Genomic DNA, 23,974 nt, shown 5'->3' with positions numbered 1-23,974 from the left:
GGAACATAGTAGGTGCTCAATAGATAAGTACCAAATAAATAAAATGTGCACTCAAAACTTTGGGGTATGTGAGCTACATGGAATATCAAAAAAAGGGAAGCATGTAAGCAAGAATTAGTCAGCCTGACCCCAGCGTGTATATCCTACGCGGGGAGAGAAGTGTTGGTCAACCCCCAGACACAACCCAATGGTAAGCATTCATTGGCTCTGGTAACTGAATTGAATCTTTAACGCTCCACCCTGGAGAGGAAGAAAGGGCTCCCCAGGGGTCAGGCTGCAAACAGCTGCATCCTTTCCTTATATTAACCAGAATGCCTGGCCAGTATTTATCTTTCCACCATTTCCACCTGTCAGGTCCAAGAACCTCGAGGCGGGGAAGGAGAGATGGAACCTTGTGGGGGAGGGTGGCAGTCCCCCCCAAGGTTTGACTCTTAATTCAACCATCTCTGAGGTGGGTACCACCCAGCCAGTTTGGATCAATAGTGAATGCGTCCCATCTTCCCAGTCTCCCGGGGGCCTGCTGCTTTATCTCGGAAACAAAGTCCAGGGCTGAGGTCCTGGCCCCCTCCCCCAGTAATTTCCCGGAGAATATGGGGCGGGGCCGTGAATCAGCACTCGCTCGGACTCGGGCAGCCTTAAGTCCCCGCCAGGGGTCCCCAGTAGCCGCGGAATTAGACCTCCCCCCCACCCCCGCGCCCCACACCTCCTCCTCAACCGTCCTTCATCTGCCCGCTATGACCACTGGGAGATGTAGTCTTGACCGCCCCTTTGTCCTTGATCTCCCCAACATATCACCCCATCCCAGGGTGAACTACAACTCCCAGGGGTCCACGCGTCGGGTGGCCTGGCAGGGCTGGGGTCTGCAGGTCCAGGGTGGGTGGGGGATCGTCTGGAGAAGCTAGGGCGCAGCGAGCCGGGTGAAGTGAAGCACGGGGCTTGTCGAGGGGCACCAGCGAAGAAGGGGATACCCAGGAGGCGGTAGCAAGCTGAGCCGGGGAGTGGAAACCCGAGAAGCGGAAGGGGCCGGGGCGGGGCCGGGGCGGAGGCCGCGCGCGGGCTGGTGGGCGGGGCCGGCTGCGTCACGCGGCGTGGGCGGGGCCGTAGGGGGTTGTCCGCCCGCGGCACGCACAGCCGCCGCAGCCGCCTCGCGCCCGGTCCCGCGGTCGCAGCTCGAGTCGCAGCCTCCGCGCCCGTCGCCTCGAGCCGCTCGCGTCTCGTGTGGGTCGGTCCCTCCGGCACACGGGCTCCAGCCGCGCCGCAGCCGCCCTCCGAGCCTTCCAGGCCGCCCCGGATCATCCTCGTCCGGCCCGACTCAGCCCGTGAAGATGGTGGACCGCGAGCAACTGGTGCAGAAAGCCCGGCTGGCGGAGCAGGCGGAGCGCTACGACGACATGGCCGCGGCCATGAAGAACGTGAGTTTCCCCTCCCCTCCCCTCCCCCTCCGCCTCGCCCCAGCCCCTTCGCGGACGCGGGCCTTCACGGGCTCTGCCCGGGGACTAGTCGCCCGTCGGCGACTGCAGTTCTGGATGCCCCTGAGGGGACCGGGGAGGGTCCCGAGAACACTGAGGACCAGGTGTGTGACGCGGCCTCTCCCCGAGCGTCCCCCAGGGCCGGCGGCCCGGCCGCCTCGGCCCTCCCCGCGCGCCCGGGTTGGGGCGGGGTCTTTTCGGGGCTGGGCTCGGGAGCGGGGTCTCCGGCCGCCGCGCCTTCGGGTCGGCTTGGGGACCTGAGCGGGGGGCCGTGCGCATCCTTTGTGCCCCACTTTCCCCTCCTCCCAGAGCCTGGGCGTGTGGGGGCGGGGGACCGCATGGATGCGGTTCCTCTTTTCTCCCTGATGTCTGGGCGGCGCCTTTCCCATTCACTCAGCAGGTCTCCGGGTTTTCTAATACTCCCCCCTGCCACCCACCCCACTCCCCAAATGTTCCCACTGCCTTCTGCAGACAGATCCTTTAAAGCCTCTTCGAGAAAAAATGTAGGCTCTCCTGAAAATCTGGACTCAATGGTGCAAAATCGAAACCTCCTTGCTCACGTTTTTCTTAACAAAAGGCTCCCCTCTCTCCATTCCCCAAAGCAAGCCCTCTTCTTGCCTTTAGGAAGGGGGGGCACGTTTGTCTCGCTAGCGTTTTCATTGATTGTTTTCGATATGTCATCTCCATTTTTTTCTTAGTGTGCTCGTATTGAAAGGGTAGGTATTGTCTCTAAAATAAAGGTTATGAATTTAGCCGACTGGTTCAATTTGTGACATATGCTGTTTCTTTTTTAAATACAGGCACACATCTGTTGAAATTCCTTTAAGTTGAAAAAAATATTCTCTCTAATCTGATATTGCAAACAAAGCGGTGGTGGGAGGCAGTATCAAGTCATTCCAGAAGATTCTGCATTTGTCATATTGCAGAGAGCCTAGACTGGGTGGAGGCTGGGGAGGAGTTATTTTAAAGGGGAAAAAGTCTTTTTTTTTTTAATTTGTTTTGTTAGACACATCTGAAGCTTAAAAAAAAAAAATCTAGCGCATCCTCAATGCTGATGAAAAGAGAATACTGATCTCCAGTTGTCGCATTTTGCAGATTCCTGCCTGTATTGCACCATTTTGTCAGTAATGTTACATTTATCTGATGGGCGGTCAACCAGTTTGATATTAGAGGAGGGGGACGTATTGAGCATTACTACATGAAACATACATCTAATGATTTCAGTCTCTCACTATTTTAATATCTAACTTCCTGCCTTATGTAACAAAGGTTTTAAAATGCATCTCCAGTGTGCAGCGGATACAGGAGTGTACCTTGCACGTGAAACCTTTAATGAAACAGTATAGGCATTACAGATTAATTAATTCTCGAATAACTTTACTGGTTCACAGGAGATGACAAAGCTGATGCCTTTACATTTAAACCAGCTACATTAACACAGAAGATTTTTATCTCATTAAGGAAGAGGATTGGTTCTGAAATTGGGAGTACTGCTGTATTAATATATTGTCACAGTTGCTGTCTTTATAAGGCGCAAATGATAATTTGCACTTCAGTGGATATCAATATCTTTAGTTCACGTTATTTAGACTCTTCTAATTTTTCCGTATTTCTAGTTTCACAGGAAAGCGAGTGACCTCGCACCTATATCCATAGCAACCCAGTGATGTCACACACAATGACACAGAGGCTGCAATGCACCTCAGGGCTGGTAGGGAGTATGCAAATGGCATTTGTCCAGGGTAATGCAGAAGTTAGCAGATAAGCCAGGTGGAATTGAGCACTTCCTCTTCCGCCAGATGAGAATTGGTCCCCCAAAGAAGAATGTCCTTTATCCTGACACAGACACACCAGGGATCTGTAGATATGCCTGTTCACCTTTCCTATTTCCAATTTTCGGGAAAGTTTATAAGATACAGTCATGTTTTTAAACATTCATCTCAATAATAATCTTGGGCATTGAAGGGATAGAGATGGAAATTTTTAAAACAAGAATATGTTTTATACTCATAGTGTAGGGGTATATGTGGGTTTATTGCAAATTATTAACTTGGCAGGTTTTAATAGAAACCTTAAAAAAGATTATGACTTCCCACTAGGGCATTTTCAATAAACGTTAGGGAATGAGAATCTGCTACAGACATTTCAGCTTGAGATTTGGAAAACTTCTCTCGCCATGCTTATGCTCCTTAATGGAGTATGGAGGAAAGAAAACAGTTTTATAAAATAAAGCAGACGTTTTTCAAAGCAAATCTGTTCACTGTGATTTTGAGGAATTGGTCTTACGTCTGACCTTCCTTTTCTCATCTGTAAAATGGGTCAACACCTACTTGAAAAGTTGTGAGGATTAAATAAAAAATGTAGATGCTTTAAAAAGGTAACTATAAGACTTGTTTGTTTGTTTATATAAGTCACCACAGAATTTGGAAAACACAGGAAGATAGAAAATACTCAGTCCTACCACTTAAGTGAGTTCTAAGGTTTAACTCCTCCAGATGCTAGAGTGGTGAAATTTATTCCTATCTAGTGAAGGTACCCTAGGTAATAAACAGGACCTGTGATAGTTATAGGTGTGCGACCAAGATAGAAATAAATACGTGAGTATTTTGAAAAAGAGGGAAGAAGGAAGTTTAGTCTTTTAAGACAAATGTGTAGGCTTGTATCTAAAAAGAAGCGAACACCTATATATTTCCTACTTGTTAGACAATACTGACTTGTCCTTTGGATTTTAACAGCCTCTTGAGCTACTGGTATTTGCCTTGGGAGGGGGTGGGGAGAAAAGGTTCTAGGCAACTAATGTTGAAGTTACTGGGATAAACATTTGATGGTGTGTTGGCGGCAGGGGGGCATTAGTGGCAAAAGGCTATCCTAGTTACGTAAAAATGCATTCCTAGCAGAATCTATATACTTAAAAAAAATTTTTTTTTAAACTATGTTAAATATTCTGTTTTTTCTACTAGCTCTTCCAGGAGGCTAGATCAATAGCCATTATCACTAATGGAGTAATGACACCTCTGTAGACTCTTTGTGGAGTTCTGCCAGCCATTATTATAATCGAAATCATGTGGCTTCAATTGTTCTCTTTGGAGTGGAAGAATACAGATAACAGTTGGCTTTTTATGTTCACCTTCCCAATAACTGAAATGACTACTAAGTGCCTTTTCTAATTATTTAAACAATTTCATATGGGTTTTTTTTTTAATCGAGATAAAAGATGTTGCTGAATGTGTATCTTCATTACAGCTCATTAGATTAACTACAGACCCTGGGAGGATTTCATCCCTTGGTACTTGGAGGAAGCCTTATTTATTTATTAAACCAAACTCTAGTTAAATTATTAAAAAGAGTGGAGGAAATGATTTGAGTCTTTTTTGTTGAGGTAACAGTCACAGGGCATGAACTAACCATTTTCAAGTGTACTATTCAGTAGCACTCTAGAAAAGGGAAAAATGATATTTTTAAAAAGTGACCGTGGTTGGCCATAGCTGGCTGGATTTCAGCACATGATTACTGATTCAGGATTACTGATTCAGGAATGTGTCAGTAATGAAGTGCTCACAGCCAGTGGTAATCAGTATCCCTTTGTCTTTGTTTTCTAACATCTGAACCTTTTCAGCCTAAACTGGAAAAAAAAAAAAAAGGAGGGGGGACTTCTTTTGGCTTGGTTCGTATTTCCATTTTAAAAGTTCCAGAGCTTAAAAACTGTGTGATGCCCACCCAAATAAGAACAGTTTACCTGAAATCTGAGCAAACTATTGTTAACTATTTGGAGATTATAGGAGTTATGCTGGTGTTCTTATGATCACTCATTCTCCACCCCAAGACAGACTGACTGTGTTAGACACGCTCGCCCTGCTGTGTGGCGGCGGTTCTGCAGCGCTGAGAGTCTGCAGTTCTGAGAGTCTGTTCACGCATGGGCTTCCCATAAATAAGACGCTGAATACATTGTTTTGGTGCTTCTGAGGCAGTCAGGAGCAATGTTTTGCCTCTGGTATGATCAGCCCTAACCCTTTTATCTGGCAGGGCATCTGATTATTTCTGTATTCCTCCCAGATTCCATGAGATGAGGAAGAAAAGTAGGCAAAGGCCCTATATACATTTAATAGAGAAAAAAGTCATATATAAGCCATTGTCTTTTGTCTTATTTTCTAAGCTCTTTTTGTTAGACTCAACAACTGTGATTATGGGGCACCCATTGTCTTTCCAGGTTATAAAGTCTACCAATGCGAGCTGCCTTTGCTCTCATAACCATTTTTCTGTTGTCCTCCCCAGATTCCCTTTTAGGTATTAGTTTTGGTTTAGTACCAAACCCTGTTATCTTACTTTAGATTGGCACTTGCAGAGATCCTTGAAATTTTGATTTTACTAATTTAGGAGGGAAAAAATAGTTACAGGAAGAGCGATCAACAAAAATTCCCAAAGGACAGCTTTAATTTTAAATAAATGGTTACATTGGATTGGTTCCATGATTTTGCAGAAACAATAAAAATCTGTAAATCTTTTAAGACTAGTCTTTTTCTCTCGCTCTTTTGAAAGAACTGAATAAGTCTAAACCAAATTTTTGTCAGCATATTACTTAGAAGAGTGTCCCAAGAAGTAGATTTTTCTTTTACCTAATTTGAACAGTTAATGGGGTGCATAGCTTTAGTTGGGTTGTGAATAGGTAGGTAGAAATGAGAGTGTTCTTACATATAAGACATGAAAAAAATTCCAAGCAAACTCACTGGTCTTAATCTTGGTAGCAATGTCTTATTTTTGGAGAGGTGTAAAGCCAGACTTGGTGAGCAGGATCCAGGTGTAGTGTCAGCTTTTCCCTCTTGAAAGTTCTGTTACTAGAAGCAGGGTGCCAGAGCTGGGCGTGTGACAGTGACGGCGGTGGGCAGCTGAACGTGGAATGACGGTAGCGCGGGAGGAATCCCCTTCCCCCCTCCCCACGGCCGAGTGTGAAGAGCAGCTGTGGCCGTGTGAGAAGTGAGAGAAGCCTAAGAGGTAACAGGAGGAACGCTTTGAAAAACACAGGTTTGTTTTGAAGAGAGATCATTTCAAACCCCTTGAGCTTTCTGAAAGGAGTTATTAATACGACACTTAAGCTGCCATATTCAGTTAACCAAGATCTAGGAAAAAAGTTGCCTATGAGCGAGGTACTTAAAGGACGTCAAAATCAGCTTAAAATTTTTCGACTGATGGGTGCAATCCAGTGCCATTCAGTTCAGCACAGTGTTCCTTTTGTGCGGGTCTAACGTGAAGTAGCGAATGAGTGTGTCTTTGCAGCAGATGCCTGGCATGGAAACTTGCAAACCAATCCCACACTCCCGCCAGGACATTCATTCTTACCTGAGGGCCTGTCTGGCATGGCTGGACCCACGGATAGATGTTCTTTTCAAATCATACTCCGCGATCCACGTATGACTCATCTCTGGACTCTCTCACTACATCTGTGTAATAAAAACAGATGTTGAGTTCAGATCCTGGATTTTTTATTTTATTTTTTTAAGTAGGTTGAAAATGACCCAATCCATGAGGATGAGGAACATTAACCAGGATAGGATAAGAACAGCAGAATAGCATTCTGAGACAAGGACAGCAGGATGAGTATGTCCAGCTTGAATTTGGGCATGCTCTGATCTTCTAAGGGAGTCTGGTTGTTGGAAGGCTGTCACCATTGAAACTGACAACTGATGACAAAATGTCTGGCCTTCAGAACACTAGAAAATTTTTTGGAGGGATGACAAGTATCCATAATCCATATTCCAGGGATATTCCCATCATGTCATTCTACAGGATTTTGTACCTTGAATTTTTCCCTTGATGTTTCAAGATATTTTCTTCTGTTAATCAGTATTTTCAGTAGCTGAAGAGACCTGTGGATGTGTCAATTTTAAGTATTTTTTGTTTAGCATTTAAGCTGTTTACAAATTTATAGATATTGCCATGAGTATCTTTGTGGCTAAAGCTTTCAACACATATTGCATATTAGGACAGAGACCCAAAAGTGGAATTGTTGCAAGAACAGCTGAGAATTTTTAAGGAACTTGAAACTGTCACCAGTAGTGGTGTTTATCTCAAAAGTTTTGGAAGATGTAATTGTTGAGCCAGAGTTTACATACCCATGGTTCAAAGGTCAAGGATATTCTATTGCCCTTTTGGCTCCAAAAAGAAAAAATATGGTTGAAACAGGAAAGCTTGACTGCTAGCTTATGTGCTGCAAGCCTCCCTTTTGCTGCTTTAGTGAGGATGGATGGAATGAGTGCCTTTAAAAAGGAAGTTGAAAAAATAAAAACTAGTATGGGAACTTTATATGCAAAATAAAGATAAATAGCATGATATAACCCCATATAACCAATTTCACCATTTGTCAGCACATTGGCCAGTCATCCATCTGTATACTTTACTACTCTCTGGTTCCCTTGGTATTTACCATCTTTCATGATGGCTTTTTATTGACCTAAAATTACCCCTTATTTCCCACAAATGTTCCAGATACCGGCAAGATCGCTTTACATTCAAATTTGGCAACCTCAGAGTGTAGTTTCTTGCTTAAAGCATTTAATCCAGATGGCAGATGAAGTTTTTCCTAGATTTTCAGAGGAGTGTTTCTCTTCGGTTGACATCCAGAGCACTCACTGCTTCCCATCAGCCTTTGCTCATGAGGAGAAAAAGGCCGGATGGGTCTTGAGGGGGAAAGAGGATGCTGTGGCTGTAGGTTTACAGAAGGGTTCTCTCATTACAGGACTTCTTTTCTATTGCCTTTTTTGGGAAGGGGACAAGAGAGGCTGATAGTTTTTCTCAGTTCTGACTATTATCACCAATTTGATTGTTGTTTAGCCCCTAAGTTGTGTCCAACTCTTTGGCGACCCATAGAGTTTTGCACCATAGCCTGCCAGGCTCCTCTGTCCATGGGATTTCCCAGGCAAGAATACTGGAGTGGGTTGCCATGCCCTCCTCCAGAGGATGTTCCCGACCCAGGGATCAAACCCTGCGTCTCCTGCATTATTAGCAGGCGGGTTGTTTACTGAGCCACCAGGGAAGTCCCACCAATTCGATAGGAGTGCTAAAACCCAGTTGATTTGTTGAGAATGATGTGGGGAAACAAGTTTTACTTTTGTTCCATCTCGTTGCTTGCCAAGCATCTTTTTAAAAATCACTTTTGCCTTAAAGTCAGCTACTACTGGTTGTATGTGTGAATAGGTAAAAGTAGGTAGGTAGATAGTATACATTGGAGGAGGCAATGGCACCCCACTCCAGTACTCTTGCCTGGAAAATCCCATGGACGGAGGAGCCTGGAAAGCTGCGGTCCATGGGGTTGCTGAGGGTCGGACACGACTGAGCGACTTCACTTTCACTTTTCACTTTCATGCATTGGAGAAGGAAATGGCAGCCCACTCCAGTGTCTTGCCTGGAGAATCCCAGGGGCAGGAGAGCCTGGCGGGCTGCCATCTGTGGGGTCGCACAGAGTCGGACACGACTGAAGCAACTTAGCAGCAGCAGCAAAAAGTATACACACTAGCCGTCTGGGCCCAGACATCCTGAATTCGAATCCATGCTCAGAAGTATGGAGTTGACCAATTTAGTGACATCAGTAATAATGGGTGAGTGTACTGCCTTTTTATTTTTTACCATTTGAAAGTCGTGCAGAAAAAGGCTAGATTTTTGGAACTAGACTCATTTATTGAGGAAGAAAAAACAAGACGGTAAAAATCTCAAGCAGCTGTAGTAACAAATTGAAGTTTAAAACTTGCATAAAATACATTTCTAAAAAAAAAAAAATACATTTCTATTGGTGTTACTTATTTAGAATTATGTGTAGCGTATAGATTCCCCCCAAAACAGATATTATCACTTGTTCTTTCTTTGGATTTATGGTACTCTTGCATTTTGGTCATGTTTTTCTCTTCCTAATCTGGCTGGCTGTATATACACATAATAAACTTTTTAATAAAGACTGATTAAGACCAGTTTTTTAGCAGGTGTTTATATATGTTGTGAAAATCACATGAGTACTATAATTTGTTACGGCATAGCATTACCCTGAAGTGTTGGTGCATTAAACTAAGCATCTGGTCCACAGTGGAAAACCTAGTGTGCTTTTTGGTGTGACTTTTCACATCTGTTCTGTAGATTTCTGCACTGACAATGATCTTTTTGAGAAGACAAAAATATTTTAAGTTACCCCCACTCTTAAATAAAAATATTGCAATATAATTGAACATTGACTATCACTTTGGCTGTATTTTTCCACATTTAATTTCACAACAGTTTTATAAAAGTGATGGTCCCATTTTATAGGCATAAATGTTTAATATGCTTAAGGCTTGAGTTTAAAGTTGTTTTTTTTTTTTTCCCTCTGAATCTCAGCCTCTTTAAAAGGCTTTTTAGTTTTCAAAAAAGAGTCATAGGTAAGGTGTGTATATGGAGACTGATGATCTTTTAGCTGTTGTCTCAATGACCTGTTTTCATTAATTTTTAGTCAGTGTTCCATTGTTTGCAGAAGTTTTGAAATTCTTTCAAACTGTTGTATATTTAATACTTTTCCATTTAGTTGTCCCTGAGAGGGTTGTTGTTTAGTGTAGATTTTAAATACAGAACAAACTTCTTTAGGACATCACTAAGATAAATGTGAGTGTATTTATCATAAATAAATTTGAGCCCTAAGACTGCATATGAATGTAACCTGGTTTCTTTTAGAAAATATTTGGTCCCATGATCTTGGTATGTTTTAAGTATCATTTACCGAAGGAGAACTTGTAATTTTTGGCATAAGGAGATAAGTACCATGGTTTTGCCATTGGAATCTTACAGATATTGCCCAGAAGTAAAGGATGCCGCTTAGGCTGAATGCAAGAGTATTCCTCACTTGAAAGAAATGGGAGGAAGCTGTGACTTTTTTGTTCATCAAAAGTAATACTATCTTGTGTGGAATTCACAAGCAGGAGTGTGGAAACATGTTGGTTTGTTTTTTTTGGAAATATATTTCTAGGGGGTTTCAGTGAAGATCAAAGGAAGAAAAGAATGTTAACTTGAATGTTTTGTAGGTGCTCTAGGCAGTGGGAGAAGTGAACTGCCAGAGTGGACTGATCCAGAAATCACCCAGGGGAAACAGAGCTGTGAGGGGGGGTTATTGAACATCAGTGGGTGGGAATATTCAACACCCAGGAAGAGAAGGATAGCCCAGTGCTGTGGAGTCCGAGGACAACTGAAGTCACCCTGGGTGTCGGGAGGTTTCCTGGAAACAATAGCAGAGGTAGGGGTGTGGTGGGGGTGTGGAGGGGAGAAGGCTGGAGGCCTGAGTGTTCAGGCAGAGGGCCTGGCATTGTTCAGGTTCAGAATGTACAGACAGCTGAATCTGCTGCATGATTCACACCCTTACTCTTGGTTGCCCTGAGAGAATGTTAGGAAATGAGGCCAGAGAGGGGCCAGTTCACGAAGGGCCTTACAGAGTTTGAATTTTTCTTAGGCTATGGACAGTCATTGAAGGATTTTCAGCAGAAAGGGATCCTCATCCCATTTTTGGTTTGTTGAGAGCCATGGCAGCAGTGTGGAAATTGAATAGGAGGAGAGTGGGACAAGACTGATAAATAATTGCAGAGTCTAGTCTAAAAGGCAGAGAAGGCAATGGCACCCCACTCCAGTACTCTTGCCTAGAAAATCCCATGGATGGAGGAGTCCGGCGGCCTGCAGACCACTGAGCAACCACAGACAACTGAGCGACTTTGCTTTCACCTTTCACTTTCATGCATTGGAGAAGGAAATGGCAACCCACTCCAGTATTCTTGCCTGGAGAATCCCAGGGACGGGGGAGCCTGGCGGGCTGCCGTCTATGGGGTAGCACAAAGTCGGACACGACTGAAGCGACTTAGCAGCAGCAGTCTAAAAGGATGAGGACCAGGGCAGGGACGGTGAGGACGGATATGAGAGAGAATTTGATGGCTGGAGATAGGAAGACGAGGAAGGAGAAATGATAGAGATGAAGTCAGTTGCTGTCATGCTGAATTTGAGGAAACATTTAAGTGGCAATCAGTAGAGACATCATGGCTACACGTTAACTCAGGAAAAGCCCTTAGAAGAGTGCATGGCACAGGTTAAGCTCTCAGAGTTACTTATTACTCCTTCATAAAGGAAACAAATTACTTAGGAACCACTAATGACCAGACTACTCTCAGACCTGGAGAATGTAATATCCCCTGCCCTCATAGAACTGAGATTCTAGTGGGTATCTCCTATGAATCCATGCTAGTTAAAACCAGGCACAATAAGGTCATCCAGGCAGAATGGAGAGTCAGAGTCAAAATGTGAACCCTAGGGAATCACACTTCTGTGGTGCCTGGAACAAGATTTAAGATGAAGACAGGAGAACACAGGATATGTGAAGTAGGAAGACAGTTGTAACAGTAATAATGGGCTGAGGAGTGAATGAAAGGTGGAGAAATGGTAACAAGTTAGACTTGTTTTCAGAAACTTGATGTTGCAGAAAGTAGGAGATGTAATTTAAAGGGATCGTTTACTTATTGTAAACCTGAACTTGGACTACATGTTAATGGGCAAGTACAGGAAAGAGGGGCCCAGCCTGAGGTTTAAAGAAAAGCCTTAATTCCTAGTGACTACAGTCTGGCTTTTTTTTGTTGGTCTCTCTTCATCCTCTCCTCTCCCCTCTGTTTTGGGTGTAAGAGTAGAAAGCAGGCTGGGTGGTTGTATTGATTGAGGATTTAGGGATGGTGCAGCAGCAGGATGAGGCTTAGGAAAGTTGATATTCATGCAGAAATAATTTGATGGATCTGCCTTACAAGGAAGAAATAAAGCCTAAAGGGAAGGGGCTGAAAGAAAAAGGAGATTGTTTAAGAGCAAATCTAGTTGGTGGGAGTGAGGCCTGGTAATATTGGAGGATAAGAGTTTGATTTTCTTACTTATTTATTTTTGGCTGTGCCACATGGCTTGTAGGATCTCAGTTCCTTGACCAGGGACTGAAACCCAGGCCAGGGCAGTGAAAGCTCTGAGTCCTAATCACTGGACAGCCCGCAGACTCCCAGGAGTTGGATTTCAACGGTGGTGGTTGTAGCGGGTTGGGTAACTTAGGAGTCTGGGATTGACATATACACACTGCTGTATATAAAATAGATAACCAACAAGGACCTAGTCTGTAGCACAGGGAACTCAGTATTCTGTAATAAGCTCTGGGAAAAGAACGTGAAAAGGATGGATATATGTATACGTACAACTGGATCACTTTGCTGTATAGCTGCAACTAACACATGGGGAGTTAACAATAATCCAGTATAAAGCAATTTTAAAATGAATGGTTGTGAATGAGGTCAAAGGTGTGGTTTGAGGATAAGTTGTCAGAATTGATGAGATCAAAGCGAACTGTTGTTTATAATTAATTTGAGGGCATGGCCGGCCAGAGGTCTGGACACAAGTCAACAATCCCAAAGAAAGGGAACATGACATCGATTCCAGGAGAAATCTGAGAAGCAAAGAAAAGGCAAGAAAGAGGAGATGATTGTGAGGGACTCAGTATGGGCTTATATATATAAAAACCTGTTAAGCTAATTTTGATTGAGCTAATTTTTAGAATAGGGTTATTTGACTGCTAGCCAAGGGTGTGCTGGAGCATAGCATATCTGTTTCCTGACGTGTGGGGTTAAATGGCGTGCTGCGGAGCTTTGGCTTATGTCCCAGTTGTTGAAAAGTGAGATCAGGCTGGAGCAATGGGTGGAATCTGGGCTAATGAAGTGGCCTTGTTTTTGCTTCAAGTCCTGTACCTTGACCCTAAAATTCAACTGTTCTTGTATTTGGTGCTGGTGGCACCTAACAATAGCCAGCTTAATAGTAGTTAAGTTTTTGTTTGTATCAAACTACCTGAAACAAATGTTTCTTATTTGTCTCAGTTCTGTGGACTGGCCAGGTAGTTGGGGGCTGCTGGGGGCTCCTTGGGGGCCAGATGAACTATGGAGAGGCTAAGGCCTCTTCACACGGTCTCTCGTCTCCAGGTGAACCAGGCTTCCTTGGCCTGGTTCCCGGCAGCAAGCCCCGATTCACAAGCACTTTTTGGGCCTTTGCTTGCCTCATACTTGCTAATGCTCCGTTGACCAAGTCGCACGATCAAATTCAGATGACAGAGGTGAAGTACATGCTTGTTCTTGATGGAAGGAGCCTCAGAGTCATACTTAAAAGGAAGAGGTTATACACGGAGTTGGGCTTCCCTGGTGGCTCAGACGATAAAGAATCCATCTGCAGTGCGGCAGCCCTGGGTTCAATCCCTAGGGTGGGAAGATCCCCTGGAGGAGGGCATGGCAACCCACTCCAGTATTCTTGCCTGGAGAATCCCCATGGACAGAGGAGCCTGGCAGGCTGCAGTCCATGGGGTCGCAAAGAGTCGGCCACGACAGAGCAACTAAGCGCACACGCATACACACAGTTGGAAGGAGTTCTGTGGGCCATTTATGCAGTTAGTCTGGGCTGGATATATCCTGTGAGATTCATGTCACTTAGCAAACATTGGGAAGTGACTAGGTTGTGTGGTGATTCATTGACGAGTGCAGTGTGCTGCCTGCTCTTAAGGACTTTAATCTTTTGAGGAGGAAAAAAGGTACAGGGTTACACCCTGAGGCATGAGAAATAAGCAGTGTAACAAGTGCATGGTGAAACTTAGAGTAAACAGTAATTGGTTCTGCCTGCGAATTTTTCAGGCTTCAGGAAATAAGTGCAATATTTGAATTAGGGCTTAAAGGATGACTTACAGAAAATTTTTCTTCATGAGTTCTGGAAGTGCTTTTTGGGTGGTAGGAAAAACATGAGAGCAGAGGAGTGTGTAGTATGAGGAAGACTATGAGACCTGGGTCTGGGTGTTGGTGACTTGGAGCAGGGTTTTTTCTACCTTGGCACATTTCTTTTGTGTATCCCTAGGAGTGGAATGGGGAGAAGGTGATGGCACCCCACTCCAGTACTTTTGTCTGAAAAAAGATGGACGGAGGAGCCTGGTGGGCTGCAGTCCATGGGGTCAAGAAGAGTCAGACACGACTGAGCAACTTCACTTTCACTTTTCACTTTCATGCATTGGAGAAGGAAATGGCTACCCACTCCAGTGTTCTTGCCTGGAGAATCCCAGGGACGGGGGAGCCTGGTGGGCTGCCGTCTTATGGGGTCACACAGAGTTGGACACGACTGAAGAGACTTAGCAGTCCCAGGAGTGGAATGAATGAGTCGATAACTCAACATTCTGAGGAACGTTGACCTGCAGTTCTTCACCTGGAGAAAGACGTGTATGGATCCCATGCAGTACTGAGTCTTTGAGGGTTAGGGCTGCTAAGGAGAGTATTTACAAGAAGCTCCTCCTAGGTTAAGAACTGGTCATACAGTGGAAAGCATATGGGATTTTAAGCCATGAGACTTGGGTTCCACTCTTTGGCTCTGAGCCTTAATTTTCTACTCTTTAAAATGGAAATAACAATACTGAATCATAAAGAGTTATATGAAGGACCAAAGAGGAATTATAATTTTGGTCAAAGAACTCATTTCTGATACTACAAAAGTTATTTAGAAAAATACAGAATATATGAGTATTTCTTAAATATCTTTTAAACAAAGAGTCGGGATTTAAGAATGAAACCCTGGAAGTATTGTATTAAACTCAGAACGAAACGAAGATGCATATTATAGCATTAATAATACTGTCCTTGTTTTTGCAGCAGATATCCTTGAATCAGTGGTATTTGGGAATCATAAGATTAGTAGTGAATAAACTGGGAAAATATTAGAATTAAATTAGTAATTAGTTCAATGAAACAGGGCTGAAAATCTGTGGTATATATAGTACTATATATCAGTCCTAATCTGTGTAAAGATATAATGAAAGATTTTTATGCAACTAAGTTTATTTTTAAAGGTATTCTTGGTAGAAGTGAGGTGGTGAGTGCAAAGCAGCAGATGTGGGCTTGAGTTAGTCATTTATTACATTAGTAAACTTGCTCATATAAAACTACTGGCTTTAAGGTTGTTTTTTTTTTTTTTAAACTTGGTTCGAAAAAGTTTGGTGGATGTGATTAACTGAGTAAATTATGGAGAGGTTTTGTTTGAATAGGTACTACTGGTAGCAGGTCAAAAATTCAACCTCATCAACCTTGACTGCCTCTCAGCCACTCTGTTTTCAGCGATACAGAAATATCTAGAAACATTTCTAGAGATACAGTGAGAATATACCAATACTTTTAAAATGACTGCCTAGAATTCCCTTGTATGGATGTTCATAAACCAGACTCCCGTTGACCACCATTTAGGTGGTTCCAGAGTTTAACTGTTAGAAATGACACAGTGAATCCGTTTCTAGAAATGGAATGGCAGAGTCAGGTTTTTTAGTATTTAATTTTGATAGTTGTTCCAAATTGCCCTCCCTGAAGTTCGTACTAATCTGTGATGTCCAACAATGGATGGTGGTGGTGCCTGTTTATCCGCACTGTCGGCCTTCACAGTCAGTCATCAAAATGTTTAAGTTTTGCCAGTCTGATTGGAGAAAACTTAACATTTATAAAATGAATGACTTTGAGTTATAGATATATAACTATGTATATAATTTTTTCCTTTTTTTCAATTCCTTTTGCTCACTTTTCTATTACCCATTGGTTTTAAATTCGTTTTAGCAACTGGGTGAGGTTTTTGGTGTTTTTTTTGGTCTTTGGTCACACTGTGCGGCTTGTGGAATCTTAGTTGGATCAAACCTGGGCCTTATTGGTAAAAGCATGGAGTCCTAACCACTGAACCGCCAGGGGAATTCCCAGCAGTAGCATGTCTTAAAGTACATCTTTTTTACTGAAGTATAGTTAATTTACAGTTTTGTGTTAGTTTCAAGAGTATAGCAAAGTGATTCAGTTTTTTTTATATATATATATTTTAGATTCTTTTCCATTACAGGTGTTATTATAAGATATATATATATGTACATATGTATGTATGTTTTTCAGATTCTTTTCCATTACAGGTTATTATAAGATACTGAGTATAGTTCCCTGTGCTGTACAGTAGGTTCTTGTTATTAAAAAAGTACTTTATCGTTAAAAGTTGCTAGCCATCAGTCTGGCAAAACACGGCTGCCCCAAACCGTCAGTCTCCAAGCCCCAGTACTGTGAAGTGCAGTGAAACAAGGTGTTGCCTGTGTTGGAGAAACTGTTTCTTTCTGTGATACGTTGCAGGGTTTACATCATCAGAGACTTGGGATCTGAAACCAGAGGACTTGAGTTCGTGTCCCTGCCCTGCTGTCTGTCAGTGGGCTGATTTTGAGGGGAAAGTCTATTCATTGCTCTGCAGCACACCTGTCGAGTATAAGGTCCACCATGTCGGGGTAGTTGCGAGAAGAACACGGTACCTGACAGCTGTCAGAAAAGCGCAGGTTCTCCGGCAGCTCCCCTCATCGCTGAGGCCTTGAGCTCAACCCTGAATATGCCGTGGAAGTTCCCTGACTCTTCTGGGACGTTCCTCTTCCTGGAATGTTTCCCTGCAGCACAATTTTTATCCAAGATCATTGCTGCTGCCTTTTAAAAGCCTAACGAATGAGATTCCCAGGCAGACTTGGCTGCCTTGAGAGTCTCTGTGACTGGTGATCTAACGTGAATACATTTGTGTTTCCTCCTCATGAACTAGCACCTTGAGGGCATCTCACAAATGTTCTGTCTTTGGTACAGTGAGGTATGATGTGACGCACGCTAGGTGTTTGGTGAATGCTTGGTGACTTATCTGGTAAGCGGTGGCCTTTAACTGTATTTTTCTTGTCATCAGACCTTACGTGACATGTTATCGAGTTTCCCAGAATGAATAGGTAATTGACGTCCCTAAGGCTCCCTCCCTGTTCAGTGGTTTGCCAGGACTCAGCATATAGAGCCATACTTTTTTTTTTTTTTAATTATTTATTTATTTGGCTGTGTCTGGTCTTAGTTGAAGCACGCAGGATCTTTGGTCACGCAGGATCTTTAATTGTGGTGCACAGATTCTCTAGTGGCGAACGGGCTTAGTTGCTCCTTAGCGTGTGGGATCTTAGTTCCCCAACTAGGATTTGAACCCAAGTCTCCTGCATTGCAGGGCAGATTCTTAACCACTGGACTGCCAGGGAAGTCCAGAGCCATACTCTTGACTATGATGTATTACAGTGGAAGGATGCAAAGCTAAATCAGCAAAGAGGAAAGGTCCTTGGGGTGAAGATCAGAGTAGGCCAGGTCTAAGAGTCTCCTCTCTCTGGAGACTCAGGTGGACTGTGTGTGAAATGTCTGCTGGGAAGGAAGCTCATTAGAGACTCAGTTCCCAGAGGTCTTTCTGAGGCGTGTTCGAGGAGCACTTTGTGCCTCGCACATACCAAATTCAAGACTTCTGGAAGGAACACATTGTTTGGACAAACTTTTTAGGGCCAATGGGCCATTCTTAATCGGGGCTAGTGGGAACCCTTCCAGAATCCTAGTTCTCAAATGCTAGCCAAGGGTCAGCTTCGCAAGCAGACCTTTCTAAAGATAGCAATCTCAAGCCTGTTGTGTTAACTCTTTTTTTGCACACACTGTACTTTAAGTTGAAGGCGTCTTGTCCGGATATGCATGACATGAACTTCAGATTGTTTTCAGAAATTTTAATTTGATATTTAGTAGGTCGTCTCTGGGCTTCCCTCATAGCTCAGTCCATAAAGAATCTGCCTGCAGTGCAGGAGACTGGTGTTCTATTCCTGGGTCGGGAAGATCCCCTGGAGGAGGGCATGGCAATCCACTCCAGTATTTTTGCCTGGAAAATCCCGCAGACAGAGGAGCCTGGCGGGCTACACTCCATGGGGTCGCAAGAGTCAGACATGACTTAGTGACTAAACCACCAGATCGTCTCTAGAATATATGGTTAACTGTATGCAAACAGCAGTGTCACATTTCCTTGCAGTGGGTTATTTTTCCCTGTGCTCAGAATATAGATAACATGGACACCGATGCTCGTCTTGTGTCTTCTCGTGTTTTTCTTTTATTTTTGGTGTAGCGTGTTCATCTACCCTTTTCATAGCCTCTTGGCCCTTTGAGGTGATAGCACTCCAAACGCAGGAGGACCAAAAATGCTTGAGGGGGCCAAATGTTATACCTGGTGTCTGCAAATATATATATATATTTTTAATAGACTTTTTTAAAGCAGTTTTGGGGTCACAGAGGAAGGCACAGAGATCCCATATGCCCCTTGCCCCCTCCCTCCATGCACAGCCCTCCCCAACTGTCAGCATCCCAGAGGAATGCATTTGTTACCATTCGTGGGCCTGCACTGACTCATCATTACTGCCCAGACCACCCATGGTTTCCATTGAGGCTTAGTCTTGGTGTTAGCACTGTCTGGGCATTTTTTTACAAGTGTGCGGCCATTGGAGTATTAATATCATGCAGAATAGTTTCGCTGCTTTAGGAATCCTTTTTTTTTTTTTCGTATTTTAAGTAAAGTAAGCTTAATTGAAGTTATTACTTAAGGAGTTTAAACATTCCAAGTTGCATTCATTACAGTTTAAGGTTCTCAATAGATAAGTTGAAGAATTGTGAATGAGTTGGTGCTCCAAGACCACAGGGGTCAGAAAGTCATCTAAGTAACATTCCAAGAATCTCAAGAGTGGCTAATCTTAGGGAGAGAAGGTTTCTCCCCTCATAAACTGTTAGGGGAGAACAGTTGACGCTAATTAATGTCTCAATGCCTTAGCAGCTAGGATTTGGGGCGTTCTGTTTCTTAAACTGTTGGTGCGAATAACAGATTTTTCTAACCTTTCTGCTAAAAGCTGTCTTTAACTCACTAAAGAAATTTGAACTTGAGCTAGTATCATAGGAGTTGAAAAGAGAAACCTTAATTTTATTTTTAAACAGAATGTAAAACTGGAGAATTTGCCACGTTTTCCAGTAGCCATGACAGCATGCTTGGGGAACCATATATGCAAATGGTCTGTTCTTAGAGACAGTTCAGTGGCTGTTTTGAAAAACACTACCTTCCTTTCCAAATGATGCACATCTCACACCCTCCCACACTGAATACTCATTCTATCTAGGTTAAACCTTTTTAGGACACTATGTGAATAATTTATTTGACCTTAAAAGTTATCTTGACTTTTGAAACTAGTATGGTTGGGATCTCTATTTTAATTAGAAACCACAGATTACCTCTCATACAAGTCATTTTGATCTTAAGGATTTAAAAAAAAAAAACAACCCTGATTTAAGGTTTTTAGAGACATCTTAGTGCCTTTGAGCAGACTTTTTTTTTTAAGTGTTAAAGGTTTTCCCCTCTAACTTAGTTTTGCAGTAGCAGAGAACATCTGGGTATGTTCCAAATGTGGTTGAGTTACTGTATCTAAAGGTGATGTTGGCATTTCATAATCTTCATGTCCAGTTTGTCTGAGGCAACTGGACAAGCATTACATAAGTGCAAATGGCCAGCTTTGGGCTCTGCAGCCCCGCAGTGGAAGACGTAACAGTATAGAGAGCTGCTGAGGTCACTGGGACTTTAAATAGTCCCTGCCTCTTGAAATAAGGACGGCATGATTTAGGGGAAAGGCCTGAAGCCGACCCCAGTGGCCTTAGGTACTGGGGCTTCTTGCATGGGAGACAGTTCTCAGGTTACACCAGAGGCGGCTAGTCTTCAGTATCTGCACATTCAGTGACTATGGGCGGGTGGCCTGTGGTGTACAGGGCTCAGGCCTACAGAGGCTGCAGCCTGTTGGAACGCTAGTCTGGGGAGTTATTCCAGGCTATGTGATACTAAAGTTCACGGAAAGGAAGTGATATAGGGAGCTAAGGACTGGAGAACCACCTGGAGCAGAGAAGCGAGACTTGATTCGGGAAGACAGGCTGGATGACACAAGAAATGCAGAGCCTTCCTACACGGAAAGCTAAAGTGCAGGACATTGTCCCTGGCTGCCCAGTAGTTAGGACACCGCACTTTCACTGCTGAGGTACCGAAACCTCGTCCCCCAGTGTGCATCTGTTTCCCCTCGGCCACCTCTGCTAGAGCTATTTGTGCTTCACATTAGAGTGGGGAATCAGTAAGGCGTAATAAAAAGGTAACATAAGAAAACCCTAAGTTTAGAAAGAAGTTGAGTATGTATTATTGGCCAGATGTTGTGAGAATTAGTAAGCAAAGCATATAAACCTCTAAGTCTGGTTTACATTCTGATTTAATTCTGAGAGAGTGTGTTAGTTGCCCAGTCATGTCCAACTCTTTGTGACCCCATGGATGGTAGCCCTCCAGGCTCCTCTGTCTATGGGATTTCCCGGGCAAGAATAGTGGAGCGGGTTGCCTTTTCTATCTCTAGGGGATCTTCCTGATCCTGGGATTGAACCTGGGTCTCCTGCATTGCAGGCAGATTCTTTACTGTCTGAGCCACCAGGGAAGCCTTAATTCTGAGAGGAACTATTTCAGTCACATAACCAATTTCATTAAGTGTAACCATCTCCCACTCGACTCCTTCCTTTATAAAAGAGGGATATGTATACCCCATGTAAGTGATCCATACACAAGTAAAGTCTCCTGGAATCCCAGCACAGCATATCTTTTTGGACTGTGTCCCACCACCTTTCATATCTGGCAGTAATAGAACATTACGAGGATGCTGTAATCTGCACGGTGAACAGAGAGTAGCCAGTTTAACTGGGGGTGGGAGGAGTGGAGTGGGCAGGATTTCACAGAAGATAGAACCTGGTTCTTGTGTAAGTATTTTCCAGGCAGGAACACTGGTAAATGCTCTAGGCAAAGGCAGAACAAAGCAGAAGTAGAACAAAGAGCAGAAGCTGCTTGCAATTAGTAGGTTACCACTAGAGTGCAGGTACCTGAGAGGATGAAGGCAGGGAAACATCTCTGTTGAAAATCTGAGGAAAGAGCTCATGGTCTGGGCTTTCTGATACTGCCGGTGACTGTGTATGTACCGGTTTGGATGTGGTAGTCAACCAGACAAGTAAAAGTGTGACCTCAGAAGAGGGAGGAAAAACAGGGAAGAGCAACAAGAGCCTAAAGTGTATGGCTCTGACATCACAGAAATCAGGTAATATAATAAGAAAATGTAATTTTAGTCATTTGATCTAATTTCTTGATTACATGCAGTTGTTTGGTAGTCATAAAAATATGCAACATAGATGTGCTGTCGCTTTGGTTTGCTCAAGGCTCTTGGTGTTTGGGATGATGGAGACCCTTTAGAAATGCATGATTGAAAGAAACATTAATTCCTGTTGGCCACCTCAGCTCAGAAGTGCTTTGCTCCTCTCTTCATCTTGTTGCTAATTGTATCCAAACACTAAAACACGTGTTCCCCAAGTTGCTAATACCTCAGTGATAGAATCAGCCCCGTGCCTGGAATTTATATCTTCTTAAGAGCAGAGAAAGCGTATTTCTCAAAGTCAAGTTGACGGTGACTCTATTCTCACCAAGTATGCAAGATACCCTCACCCAAAAGAAATGGGACTCATGTTTGCCAGACAGGGCAAGAGTAGGAGGAAGCTGTCATTCTGGTTTCTGTTTCAAACAAACAAACTGATGAGGTATAAAAGGCACCTCTAATTAAAATCCTTGGCATTGGTGTGTATGTAATGCTGCTCAAGAGAACTGTTGATGTTTGTAATTTAGATCAAAATTTGGCTTTTCATCTAAGCGTTAGACTTTGAGAGTTCTTACCGGAAACAGCTGAGCACGTGTGTCCTCTAGGGAGGAGGCGGGGGTTCATGCACCATTGAGCCAGCTGCGGTTTCTCCCCTTCTTGCTGCTCATTCCCTCTCCATCTCCCTCCCATGTACTCACACAGCCTAAAGTCTGTGTGTTGATGACTTTAATCAGCTGATCCATCTTTGTGTTTTAGTAGCATGAAAGATAGGGTTAGCCCAACTTGCCATCACCTGTACCATAACAACTCTTTCTTCTTTCCTCTTCAATAGGTGACGGAGCTGAATGAGCCACTGTCCAATGAAGAAAGAAACCTTCTCTCTGTGGCCTACAAGAATGTAGTCGGGGCACGCCGTTCTTCCTGGAGGGTTATCAGTAGCATCGAGCAGAAGACATCTGCCGACGGTAACGAGAAGAAAATAGAGATGGTCCGTGCTTACCGTGAAAAAATAGAGAAGGAGTTGGAGGCCGTATGTCAGGATGTGCTGAGCCTGCTGGATAACTACCTGATCAAGAATTGCAGCGAGACCCAGTATGAGAGCAAAGTGTTTTACCTGAAGATGAAAGGGGACTATTACCGCTACCTGGCCGAAGTCGCCACCGGCGAGAAGAGGGCGACCGTCGTGGAGTCATCTGAGAAGGCCTACAGCGAAGCCCACGAGATCAGCAAGGAGCACATGCAGCCCACTCACCCCATTAGATTAGGCCTGGCCCTTAACTACTCCGTCTTCTACTACGAGATCCAGAACGCCCCGGAGCAAGCCTGCCACTTGGCCAAGACCGCCTTCGACGATGCCATCGCCGAGCTTGACACCCTCAACGAGGACTCCTACAAGGACTCCACGCTGATCATGCAGCTGCTCCGTGACAACCTCACGCTCTGGACGAGCGACCAGCAAGACGACGACGGCGGCGAAGGCAACAATTAAGGCCCCCAGGTGGACTGGCAGCGCACGCTGATGCTACTACTGCAGTCTTTATTTTTTTCCCATGAGTCGGGGGTCGGGTGGGGGAGGGAAAGGGAGGGATGACCTTCCTAGGGAGAAACCCACGACCTGTCCTGTCTTTGATCGCCTCTTTTGACATTTTTGCCAAAATACCACTAGTGGAAAGTCAGGCTAGCTGTGCTGGTTTTGGAATAGCAGCCTCACACTGGCACATGGACTGTTCTGTAGATTAATGCAAGTGGAGCTGTCTTTAATTTAACTTATTGCTAGAAAATAGGGTTTTAAGATGAAAAGAAAACTTAAAATGGAATGGCCCTCATTCAGTAAGTTCTGTGGTTCCAGTAAGGATTTTTATGTACATATGCTCTCGTCTTTTAAGTTTTGGGTACTTCCTAGCTCATCTGTTTTAGCTGTGCATTTTGTTTTTCAGGGTGTACTCTTAGCAGACATGGAATATTAAATCCCAAGCTGATAGAACGTAAGGTCTGTTTATGGTTTAGGCCATGCCAGTTTTCAGATTAGTTGACAGTATTAACACTAAATTGCAGTTTACAGTATTTCTACATTACAGCCATATGTTAACATCAAGCCATTGATTGTGTGTTTTTCTTTATTTTGGCTCTTAACATCCTTGTTCAGCCTTATCCAGGTCGGTTTTGCTGTTCTCTGTCTCCTAGGCCAACAGGCTTGCCTGAGGAGAATCAGAACTACTTGTTAGGTTTTGGTTAATAGGTGCTTGGCAGGTGGCTGTGGGATTTTTGTCCTTCTTTCTTCTTAAATCCACCACAACAAACGATTAATCACTTTAATAGAAGCATTGAACACCACAAAACTAGAGAAAATTCAGGTCTGTATGTCATTTATCATGCTGATATTTCCAGAGAAATGCTGGGTTTTTTTCAGTTGCCACAGCTTCCTCGGGTGGCACTGCCGTCT

The 23,974-nt window shown here is 43.8% G+C and overlaps 1 protein-coding gene across 1 annotated transcript; it reads left to right on the top strand.

Annotated features, from left to right (window-relative positions):
- Positions 1–1,146: 1,146 nt before the first annotated feature.
- Positions 1,147–23,515, top strand: YWHAG (tyrosine 3-monooxygenase/tryptophan 5-monooxygenase activation protein gamma). Its single transcript, NM_174793.2, has 2 exons — positions 1,147–1,412; positions 22,364–23,515. Exons 1-2 carry the CDS (start codon positions 1,326–1,328, stop codon positions 23,018–23,020), a joined length of 744 nt encoding a protein of 247 aa, NP_777218.2. The 5' UTR covers positions 1,147–1,325; the 3' UTR covers positions 23,021–23,515.
- Positions 23,516–23,974: the final 459 nt, after the last annotated feature.

The sequence above is a fragment of the Bos taurus genome, chromosome 25, assembly GCF_002263795.3.
Source record: "Bos taurus isolate L1 Dominette 01449 registration number 42190680 breed Hereford chromosome 25, ARS-UCD2.0, whole genome shotgun sequence".
Taxonomy (NCBI): Eukaryota; Metazoa; Chordata; class Mammalia; order Artiodactyla; family Bovidae; genus Bos; species Bos taurus.
Note: the sequence above shows the minus strand (reverse complement) of the source record. Positions and strands in the feature narration are given on the sequence as shown.